Genomic DNA, 12,708 nt, shown 5'->3' with positions numbered 1-12,708 from the left:
ACTATATCTACTAGTACGTGCTGTGAAAATACATTGACTATATATCTACTAGTACGTGCTGTGAAAATACACGTAAGTATTTATGTTTCGGTTAATTATATTACAGGTACAATGATAAACCAAAAGTGTAAAATTTTAATAAAGAAAGTAAAATCATACTAGTGCATTCCACTTTGCATATAATGTAAACAAAGAAAATATATAATTATTTGTTTAGAATATTAAATTCAGAGACGTCAACTTAACGATATCTACACATGCATGTATATATATTGGTAAATAAATTACATATACATAAAAGGTGAAGATAAAGAACAGTGATCAATCTCATAGCTCCTATAAGCAATACAAAGTACATAGTTGGGCAAACACGGACCCCTGGACACACCAGAGGTGGGATCAAGTGCCTAGGAGGAGTAAGCATCCATTGTCAATCGGTCACGCCCGCCGTGAGCCCTATATCCTGATCTGGTAAACGGAGTTATCCGCAGTCAAAATCAGTCAAATACATGACGTGGTAGACGTCTTTATGTTCCTAAAACAGCGGGCAATACATTCGAATCACGTGGTATCGTCTTTGTATAGAGCGAGCTACTCCGTGTAGGTCATCGAGTTCAAACATGTTTCCATAATGGAGAGGCTCCTAGTGAAAATTTTGCTAAATGTTTTTTTTAAAATATCGACGAATATGGGCTACGTTTATCACCATACGAAATTAATTTTTTTTTTAATAATATACAACCATAACTTAAATTATTTAAAGGGAAAGGCAACCCTAACCACATTGTTGGCTTTATCGTAAATGATAATCTTTAACAACAAAAATCCTTGCTTAACAATTAAATCAATATTAATCTATTTTATATTTCAAATTACCCGCTGTAAAACCCACCTTATTTGATTGCAGGCAGCTCTATTTCGATATTTTATTATGTGTTGTAGGGGGTAAGATTGCATAATCATACCTATGTGGTACATATGTTCTTGTATTTTTGTTTTCGACTCATTCTGACCTCCACTAGCTATTCTGTTATATAACTTCGTCATTTTCAAAATAAATGACATTTTTTCAATTCACATCACTGTCATGTTTTCACTGCCTTTATCAAGTAACAAGCAAAGGCTACTTGGCAAGTCATGTTAACTAAGGCATATAAATCTATCTTATATTTCAAATTACCCGCTGCTAAGAGAGCGGCCATTGAAGTTTAATTTATTACATCACACCGTCGGTTCCGGTTTATTTCATCAGCAGCACTGTAAACATTGATAAGTCATGAACAGTTAAGTTTGGAGTCGTATATATTTGAACCCGTTCTTTCACAAGAGGAATTTAAGAAAAGAAGATGTTTAGTCGAGTCGCAGACCAGGTAAACGGTACTCGTTTCTTCATACATGTACATGTTTCAAACTTCAACTTGTCATTACGCAAATGATGGATCCACAGTTTACATAGTATTTTCTTTTCAAATAACTTTGTTGGGGCAGGCATTTGGGGGGGGGGGGACTTTTTTCACATCTCCCCTTCGCATTAGTGCAATTAACTGCTTGACAAGAAGGCATCCACCTATTTACAATGCATTCTTAAAATCGACGACATGCACATCTTTGATGATCTTAAAATCTCATCAAAACCAGAACAGACAGTGTGATGTCAAAATTATTGATTTTTGTGGTCTTGAATACAAAAGAGTTCCGGTTCATGACAGTCTCTATAGATGGCGGGAAATTCAATTTTTAACGTTTTAAAATTAGTACCGAGGCTTATCTAGGTCGTGTATCAACAGAATGGTATGACAAATCTTTATCATATAATTAATCCTATCATTTATCATGTAAATTTTATTTGGTTGCCTTTCCCTTTAATCGTACCTAATATAGTCTATATATTTCAGACCTGTAGAAGTATGAGCGGGGCCAAATTCATATGGGAATTTCAGCTAATGAGGAAACTCCAAGCTTAAACTCAGAGTTATATACCGTTTGTGGCGAATTTATGCGCCGTGTAACATTTAAATCATGAAAGTGCAAATGTTAATAAGTTGAATCATGTAAATTTTAACATGAAATAAGAAATATTATTCTTATAGATATATTGGGGGTCATTTTATGTCTCATACTATTTCCTTTTCAAGAGGACAGCTCACCGAAGCTTGTTTTTGCTTTAAAAATCAACACTGTAAAACTGTATGAGAATGAAATATGTCATTTATTTTAGACAACAAATGACGAAGATAAAGGTTCATACAAAGAAGGGGGGAAATCAGCGATCCACGAACACTGTCATAATCTTGCACAATATATCAACCCATCATTTCTGATTCCCCCCATATAGATAATTTCACAAATAAATATGGTACTGACCAGTTCAAACAGGGGAAAATCAGTAGATACATACAATGTAATTACATAGGATTTCAACACATCTGTCCTGATTTTCCCCATACATGATTATCACAAATAACAAACAATGACTAGTTAAAATACAGACCTTGGAAACTTGTTCCAAAGTGTACAACAAGCAAAAAGATGGCGAACAAAAAGGGCCAAAGATATGATTAACAAATCATATTCAGAGCCATCCAAAGTGAGCTGTCTTGTAAATTGTGTAACAAATTCAAAACATTTATATACATAAGTTGTGAAAAACATAACTACAATTCAACCATAATGGAGGTAATTAATGGATATTTCGGTTGGACCCTGTTGGTGAGTCAGCACGCAAATATGACTAAAACAGGTACTTTAAAGTGGGAAGGGAAATGGATTGGGGTTTTTTCCACAGCAGTTAAACACTGACCTGCATGGTAACCCCGTTGTTACAGTAGTTAAACACAGACCTGCATGGTGACCCCATTGTTGCAGCAGTTAAACACTGACCTGCATGGTAACCCCCGTTGTTGCAGCAGTTATACACTGACCTGCATAATGACCTCATAATTGCGACACTTAAACACTGACTTGCATGGTAAACCCCATTTTTAGGGAAGTAGGACACTGGCATTTTTGGTAAAAGTTATATATGGTGAAAAATGGGCCTGCATAGAAAGATACCGGGTATAGCCAATGAGTGAAATAAGCCAACAACTTGATGCAGCAGTTAAATACTGACCTGCATAAAATATTTGAACTTTACAACGAATGAGCTGATTCAGGAGAGGTGAAGTGATCAAAGAGAGAGTGTAGGGATGCGAATATAGCGTTTCAAGGCATTAGAGTTCCAGTGACCTAATTGTTGAACATAATTCTCCGAGTACCCTTTTTGTGCTGCATATGTTGCTGCCCCAATGCGAAAACTGACCTTTGTATAGTGCAGGATTGAGACCCACATACTTAATGATGTTTGAAGGTTCTTTGGAAACATAATTGTACGTAATCGGAAAACCATTTCTATATTGAAAAAGTGGACCAGATGTATGACCTGAATGCGACAGATAACGGTGTAATGTTTTGACGGGGCAATGGTCCAGTGTGGGGGAGCCCTCTACACAAATTGTGACAGGCTTGTTCATTTTTTGGGTTTTGATTGCACTCTAGAGGGAGTTGAGCCATTGTATTAAAACTCTACATCTTGAAGGTGAATGACTTTATCTGATGTAATGCCTGGTTTTACTGTGACCTCACCAAGTCTAAGGAAAGCATGAAAACAAATAGAGAAAAGGGCTTCTAACATGATACGATAATCCAAAACAGAAATGGTGTGGGGTATAGCCTTGATAATCTGAAGCAAGATATCTCTGGTAATTGGCAGGCGTGAATCCACTGTGGGAGACAACCTGTGACAACCCCTTAGTATCTTTTTCACAATAAACATCTGTGTAGGGTCCGGTAATGCAAGTATCTTGTGTACATAGCCTATGGCAGAAATATGGGAAGAAATTGTACTTGCACTAAAATGGGATGCATGCAAGTGGGCTATAAAGTTGCATATGTCAACCACACGCAAGGGTAAAGCTCTCTGACCTTGAAATGTTTGCAGGAGTTGCCATGATCGCCGGTACGCTAATTGAGTTGATAATGCCAAGGATGCAGATAAAAGTGTCCGTGCCCCATGTACTAAATGTGTAGAAGAGAGTGTGGAATGGGTATCTGACATTCCTCCAGATACGGTGCTAGCTGCCGAGCTGCCTGGAATTGAAAACGAGATAGCTTGTCTGCAATTACATTCAATTTCCCCCTAATATGTTTGGCTTTGAAGTGAATATTGTTGTAAAGGCAAGCAAGCACAAGCCTCCTGATAAGTCTCATGATAGTTTTGTCTTTGCTAGATTGTTTGTTAATGATTTGTACTATTGCCATGTTGTCAGTTAGATAAAGAATGCTTCTATTGTGTAGTTGTCTTCCCCATATTTCTAAGGCCAAGACAATGGGAAAGAGTTCCTTAATTGCAATCTGGAAATGATCAAGTTCTTTTGACCAAGATTGCGCAAACCAGTGTGATCCCAACACTGCCGCAAAGCCAATTGACCCTGATGCATCCGTGTACAGACTTATGTAATCAGAGGAGTCCCATTGTTGAGGGATGAAAACTGATTTTCCATTGAAGTGCGAGATGAACTGGAACCACATACTTAGGTCAGCACGCGCCTCTTTGGTGAGATAAACAAAATGGAAGGGTTTTGAGATATTGCAAGTTAAATCGATAAGGCGTCGCAAGAAGGCCCTACCTGGCACTATCACTGTACAAGCAAAATTTAACAAGCCTATAAGGGATTGTAATTCACATAGGTGTACCTTCTTCCGATGACAGAAATCACTGAGCTTGCTGCTAATTTTTATAATTTTCTCCTGGGGCAACCTACACTCCATGGCGAGAGAATCAACTTCGATGCCATATATAATTAACTGTGTTGTAGGGGCAACAGTTTTGGCCATATTGATAGGTATATTAACCTGGTTACACACAAAAAAAGGAACCGTGATAAGTCCTCCCGACATTTTTCGACACTGGATGAAATGAAAAAGAAATCATCAAGGATATGGGATATCCCCGATGCATGATATTTGTTGAGCATGATCCAAACCAGAGCCTGACTTAACTCCTCAAATATTTTGCATGAGCTACTGGCTCCCATGGGGAGGCAGCGGTCATAATAATATCTACTTTTCCACGTAAACTCAAGAAGATGATAGTCTGATGGATGTATGGGCACTATGCGGAAAGCATCCTTAATGTCAGATTTTGCCATAAAAGCCCCCCGCCCAAAATATTGTACTAGTGAAATAACTTTGTCTATCGTATCATATTGAACTTCGAAATTTTCACGAGGAATGTATGTATTAACTGACTGACCTTCGGGGAATGATAAGTCATGAATGACTCTATATTTACCTACTTCTGATTTGGGAACAATGCCTAATGGTGATGTAACAAAATTTGTTAAAGGTGGATCATCGAAGGGGCCTGCTATTCGTTGTGCTTGTATTCCTTTCAATATGTACTCATTAATGGCCTCCACGTGGTCCCTAGTTGATTTATGATTCTGTGGTGAAGATCCCAAGGGTGCGCCTACACAACCTAACCTAAACCCTCTACAAAATCCCTTAACTAAGTATTGTGATTTATTTGAATCATAACCTAGTAGCTCCTTACGTAGTATTGCTGGTTTTACTGGGGTTGGAAGAGGTACGGGATGGTTGGTGTGGCTGGGGCTTGGGTTTAGCAAAACACTTTGTTCTGGGATGTCTATTGCCACATTCCTGACACACATGGGCATATTTACATGGGGATACTGAACATTTATCACCCCGGTTGTAGGCGAAACACACCTTTTGGGGACGAAAATTAGACTTCTTAGCATATGGGGGATGGGATTTATCTGAGAATTTTGGTCCCATGGCAGCAACCCGCAGCCTCAGTTCCGGTACTGGCTGTTGCCATGGAAGTAAGGAGGATTCTCTTAACTTGCGAAAAGTTTCATCATATCCCCGCCATGCCTCGTCAACATGCAATCTGCTAATCTCCCTGATGTATGCACAGTATTTTAGGAGATTGCATGCCTCCGCTGGATATCTCTGAAGGTATATGGACATAAATGTTATAAAAGCATCAATCCACTGATTGATGGAGAGCGGAGACTTTTGTTTTTGGCTCTGCTCTACATCAATTTTCCCTGCCTTTATGGTGATTGAAAGGGGATCATCTGTATAATTGGGCAGTAGTGTTCTGAGGTCAATAAATTCATTGGCCCAGATTTTGCACTTGGTTTTCATAGGGACTGTAGCCCCTAAGGGTATGTTATCACTGATTGTAATGGGTGTGGGATTGCGTGCCGACTCACCCTGAAATACTGCGTCAAGGATGGTGGTGACATTGTCACTCGAAATGGCTTGGTTGGAAGTGGTGGGTATGTCCTCGCAAGTCCCATCCATTTGGTGCCGTGAATTGGGAGACGTCTGTTCTGGGGGAACGTTTGCATTTTGGGCCCGTGCCTGCTCCTGGACGATGTGTCTCGCCAGTTTTTCATAGTCTATGATGGGTGTCAACTCTGCAGGCTCTTGTTCCACAGACGGGTTGTGTGGTGCTACACTGTGACGGCTGGACTTCTTTGGAGCGGGCCGGGGTGAAGCTGGTCGCTTCCTTGAAGTGGCTTTGCCCTTTTGCATGTTTGCTAAAACATAATTAACCACAGTAAATCTGGGCATCAAGGAAAAAGGAGCATGTCAACTTCCAACAAACTTGATGAATGAGAAAGTTGGCAAACTAATACTACTGTAAACACCAAACAGTATACCGCATGACATCCAGCATAGATATAAACAGTTCGCCTGTATAATAAAACGGACTTGTACATCGCAACAAGGGCTATTGTTCATGATAACAGAATTTGACTGAAATCCAATAGCCCAAAGAACATCTCTAGGCACAATAATATATAGATAATATAACTTGATAGAAAGAAACTAAATGCCAAATCTGGAGGCTGTTTTTAGTTATCAAAGAATAAAAATATAGTACAGTAATGGCATAAATAGGTGTCAGGGAAATATGCCACACTTTTCTAACCCGTTTCGTAACAGTAGCGGCATACCGCTAACCTTTCCCTAATTTTAAATCATACTCATGTTAATTGATAACAATGGAATATCATACTAAAATGCCTCTCAGTGTAATAGACATTGCATTTAATGTATCTCTATAGCACAGGCCTTGCACTCTGCCTTGCTGCTACTTTAAAATATAGACAGATATATAGTTTATATCTATATAACTTTGCAACCACACACTAAATGTTTCCGTGCAATAATGACACATTATACTGAATGCTTCCTGGTAATTATGTAAACATTATACTGAATGTTTCCTTGCAATAATGAAACATTATACTGAATGCTACCTGGTAATTATGTAAACATTATACTGAATGTTTCCTTGCAATAATGAAACATTATACTGAATGCTTCTTGGTAATTATGTAAACATTATACTGAATGTTTCCTTGCTGTAATGGGTGTGTATTTTATTAACGTGCTTTTTGCCGTCACCGGTGTCACTATCTCTGTGTCACGCGCGGCACCGGTGACGTTGCTAAGTAAACAACAGCAGCTTTGTAGGTAGGTTTAATTTTAAAAGGGAGTTGTTACATCGTAGAGCTAGGGGTAGGACGTGTTATTGATAACTGTATATTTTAATGTTAACTTAGAGAATAAATCGTTTATATTTATATCCAAACCACGGAGACTGCTTGGTTTATCTTTTATTATCCTAAATTGACATTCGGGACAAAAGGAAATATATTTTCCTAATTTACGGGGACTGATGTTCTCATGAGAAGGATTTGAAATCCTCGTGCTACATGTACATCCATTCCCGTTACAGTAAAAGGGAGTTGTTACATCGTAGAGCTAGGGGTAGGACGTGTTATTGATAACTGTATATTTTAATGTTAACTTAAAGAATAAATCGTTTATATTTATATCCAAACCACGGAGACTGCTTGGTTTATCTTTTATTATCCTAAATTGACATTCGGGACAAAAGGAAATATATTTTCCTAATTTACGGGGACTGATGTTCTCATGAGAAGGATTTGAAATCCTCGTGCTACATGTACATCCATTCCCGTTACAGAATTTTGGGGGCTCGTCCGGGATAATAAACGATAGACTTTGCAGTCATATTTACTTTATTTAGGTCTCGTTATTAGGATTAGCGTCTGTGAGACGAAATGTTTCACGTAGACGAATTTGGGTCTAAAGATGATAGACCGGGATTTCTCGGTCATTTTCAAAATAACGGGGAGGTTCCTTGTTCTTTAAATTTTGAAAATGAAACAACAAAAGGTAGATTCTTACCTTATGAACGAAATAGGCTTCCGTCCGGACGTTTTAGTCCGAATACATTTAAATTTCAACGCGAGACGCAGGATGAAATAGCCAATTTCACAAATGAACCTAATGTTCATTTTCCAGGGAATTCAAAAAGCGATTCACAAGTATTTCGATACTTTCCCGAATCTCGTAATTCATTCAGAGAGGTAGATGCACACTCGTCTTGCGGCAGTTCTGTTTCTTATGTCACTGTTGATAGGTATCCCGAGCGGGAGGATCCAAATTTTGCTCAATGGGATCCGAATTTTCGTTTAAATTCACAAGGTCCTAATTCGCCCATGCGTCATTACAAGCTGCATAATACAAATCTGGATGAAAATAAACGTCCGTTTATTAACAGAATCCTACAAGCAACTTGCGAATCGTATTTTCCCACCGCAATGAACTCTGACTTAAACAGAAATAGAGTGACGCATGATAGAGGTTCGGTCGATGCCGAAAATACTCATCCGGAACAAAACTGAATTTCGTTTCATTCAACTGAGCGATTCCAAAAGCAAGGAGGAAATCAAAATATACACACACCTGGGTGTACCTATCGTGGTAATGAATTTAAGGAACAGACAGGAAATTATAATTTTCCTTATTCAAGTACATCCGATCAACGACAAATGTTTAATTCTGAATTTCAGTCAGGACAAAATGCCCCTGTTCATTACACATTAGGTCCACAAAGTAGATATGTAGACCAACTACACGCAAGACCAGTAAGAAATTGTACAAATTATGGTATGACTGAAATGCGTCCGCAAATACGAAAACTGAAAAATCCTGACACATATGACGGACAAAATGTGGAGTGGAATGATTACATCTGTCACTTTGAACAGGTTTCACAGTGGAATAGATGGAGCGAAAATGAGATGGCTGCACAATTAGTCATGAGTTTGCGCGGAAGTGCACAAAGAGTATTGAGCGAATTAAACCCTACCGAACTTTCAAATTATTTCTATTTAAAACAGTCCCTAACAAAGAGATTTTGTCCACCAGAACGCGAGATTGCGTACAGATGCGAGTTTCGAAACAGGAAAAGAAAAGAAAAAGAGTCAGTCGCGGACTATGGTTACGCGCTACGACGTTTATCGTCACTTGCATTTCCCGATCTACCTGTATATGCAAGGGAAAGCATGCTCATAGACCAATACATATCAGGATTGGGAAATCAGGAACTAAGACGTCATGTGCAATTCGCACATGCACAATCGTTTGATAAGGCAATATCCCTTGCCTTGGAATTCGAGGCTTTCGAAGGAGTACAATTCGGTTCCAGAAAACCGATAAACGACGATACTTTACAAGTCAGAGGTGTATCGCACACGGCAGAAAATGCAGATGAGACTGTACGAGAATTGAAGGCTACAGTAGAAAACCTTAGTCGTTCGATTAAAAACCTGACTGCGAATAGGGAAGCATCTAATACCGAAAAGAAAAAGAAAACAATAAACTGTTATTCATGTGGACAAGAAGGTCACATCAGCAGAAACTGTCCCAAGAGAGTGAGTTCTAGGGAGGAACAAATGTCGGTTAACCAAGCATCTAATATGGAAAGTGATCAACCTTTAAACAGGAACGGGCTGAGCAGGAGGCCAAATGCTCGGTCCAACAGGAAGTAAATAATGAAGAGATTTCATTGAGGCCACCTAGCAAAATCAAACTAGCAGCAATAAAATCAAGTTGTTGGTATGTGGAGGTTGAAGTTGAGGGGAAGCAAGTGGCTATGTTAGTGGATACGGGATCGGCGGTTACTCTCATATCCAAGGAAACATACACAGACCTGACTAGATCTGTCGCTTCAAGTTCAGCTCAGTTGACCTCAGTTGATACCACATTGATGACAGCGGATGGGGAAGCCATGAAAGTCTATGGCGAGACTTTGGTGTCATTGAAAGTTGGAGATCAAGAATTCGCACACTCGGTAATAGTGGCAGAATTAGGAGGATTTCCAGGTGGTATACTTGGACTTGATTTTCTTGCTCAACAAGGGATATTGATAGACACTGGTGCGGGAAAAATGAAATCATCCCTGTTTGAAATACAGCTTCAGAAAGAGAACTCTTCCATTAACGAGTGCGCTAAAGTTCACCTTAGCACTTCAATAACAGTACCTCCCAAAATCGAAATTTATACTAAATGCAAAATAGTAGGACACTTTCCCAGTAGTTCAGAAGGCATTATAGAGCCTTGTAAAGACTTTCAAGGGGAACATTCTGTTCTCATACCGAAGTCAGTAGGTTGTCCATCTGACGCAGAAGTTATAATTTCCGTATTGAATCCAACAAGTCAACCTATATTGTTGCATGAAAACTCAGAAGTTGCGACCATTCACAAGGCTGAATGCTTTGTAAATTGTGTATCAAAGGAGGTACACTTACCTGTAAACCGGACTTCTAATTTACCAGAACATCTGGCTCCGCTACTTGAAAATTCATCAAAGAAACTCAATAATGAGGAGAAAAATGAACTCAAGGAAACTTTATTACAATATGCGGATATTTTTGTTGACCCAAGCAATACGCTAGGACAAACAGATATTGTGAAGCATCGGATTGATGTTGGGAATGCCAAACCAATTAAGTTACCACCTCGCAGACTACCAATACATCAAAAAGAAGTTGCCGAACAAGAAATCAACAATATGCTAGATAATGGTATCATCGAAAGTAGCAACAGTCCTTGGGCTTCACCGATAGTGCTAGCAAAGAAGAAGGATGGAACAACACGTTTTTGTGTTGATTATCGTAAGCTAAATTCAGTTACCATAAAAGATGCTTACCCATTGCCAAAAATCGACGAATCCATAAGCTCGCTCTCAGGCGCCCGATATTTTTGCACATTAGATTTGGCAAGCGGATTTTGGCAAGTCGCCATGGAGGATGAGGACAAAAAGTACACTGCCTTCACAACGCACAAAGGGCTATTTCAATTCAAAGTCATGCCCTTTGGATTGTCAAATAGTCCAGCAACTTTTGAACGTTTGATGGAAGTAACACTAAATGGTTTGCAGTGGGAGAGGTGATTGGTCTATCTAGCTGACGTCATTGTATTTGGAGCAACTTTTCATGAAACACTTGAAAATTTGAAGCTTGTTTTCAAAAGGTTCAAGTCCGCAAATCTCAAATTAAAGCCGAAGAAATGCTGTCTTTTCATGGATGAAGTTTGTTATTTGGGATATGTTGTTTCAGAGGAAGGGATTAATTGTGACCCTAAAAAGATCGATGCTGTTAGAAACTGGCCAACACCAACTGATTTAACCAGCTTAAGAAATTTCCTTGGTCTGGCATCATATTATCGGCAGTTCATCGAAAACTTCTCATCAATTGCTTATGCGTTGACTAGACTGACACAAAAGAATGTAAAGTTCAAATGGGCTGATGATTGCAATGACACATTTAATAACTTGAAAAAATAATTGGTAAATGCTCCAATCTTAGCTTACCCCACACGAATCGATAGTTGCATACTGGATACAGACGCCAGTGCTTATGGAATAGGGGCCGTACTTTCACAGTTACAGAATGGCAAAGAGAAGGTTATAGCGTATGGGAGTAAAACTCTAAATCACAAAGGAGATACTGCACAACATATAGAGAACTCTTGGCAGCAGTCACTTTTGTCAAACAATTCAGGCATTATTTGTATGGACGACCTTTCTTACTGCGTACTGACCATTCTTCCTTAACCTGGCTTAAAAATTTTAAGGAACCAGAAGGAGTAGTTGCAAGATGGATATCTTGTCTGGACACATATGATTTCAAGATCGAACATAGGAAAGGAACAGCACACCAAAATGCAGACGCACTTTCACGAGCTCCATGTAGGAAATGCAAACGGACTGATTGTCCTGAATGTAAAGTGACGAAGAATTGTCAGGATGATAAAGCTGTCGAAACGACTTCAGGACCCATAGAACAAAACCTAACAACTGTCACTGTGGAATCAAATTGGATTGAGCAATGGGATATGAACAATTGGTAAAACTGCAAGAAAGGGATGAAGACATTCAGAGCGTTATGAAATATAAAATAGAAGACACAGAAAAACCAACCATAAAATTTGCCAACCAGAGTGTATCCCAATTACTACAGCAATGGGACAGGCTTAAGATTGAAAACGGACTGCTTTGTAGGACATGGAAGGATGAAGAAAAAGGAATAGTAATGAATCAGATTATTGCACCATCATCAATTCGTTCAGAGATAATGAAACATCTGCATAGTTGTCGCTTAGCTGGACACCTAGGGAGAGAGAAAACACTCAAAAGAATCCAAACTCGTTTCTACTGGCCTGGCATGACTAGTGATGTAGCTAGATGGTGTGATACCTGCAATCCTTGCGAACAGAAAAAGATTGGTCCTGGGAAATCACCAATGCAACGCA

General features: G+C 39.0%; 1 protein-coding gene across 1 annotated transcript; it reads right to left on the bottom strand.

Annotated features, from left to right (window-relative positions):
• Window positions 1-2,190: 2,190 nt before the first annotated feature.
• Window positions 2,191-12,073, bottom strand: LOC125679052 (uncharacterized). The gene is made up of 2 exons (XM_048917963.2): window positions 6,282-12,073; window positions 2,191-4,128 (listed from the first exon to the last, which is right to left on the bottom strand). Exons 1-2 carry the CDS (start codon window positions 6,643-6,645, stop codon window positions 3,557-3,559), a joined length of 936 nt encoding a protein of 311 aa, XP_048773920.2. The 5' UTR covers window positions 6,646-12,073; the 3' UTR covers window positions 2,191-3,556.
• Between the last annotated feature and the right edge of the window lie 635 nt (window positions 12,074-12,708).

The sequence above is a fragment of the Ostrea edulis genome, chromosome 2, assembly GCF_947568905.1.
Source record: "Ostrea edulis chromosome 2, xbOstEdul1.1, whole genome shotgun sequence".
NCBI classification, from domain to species: domain Eukaryota; kingdom Metazoa; phylum Mollusca; class Bivalvia; order Ostreida; family Ostreidae; genus Ostrea; species Ostrea edulis.
This window is presented reverse-complemented; position numbering and strand designations above follow the sequence as displayed.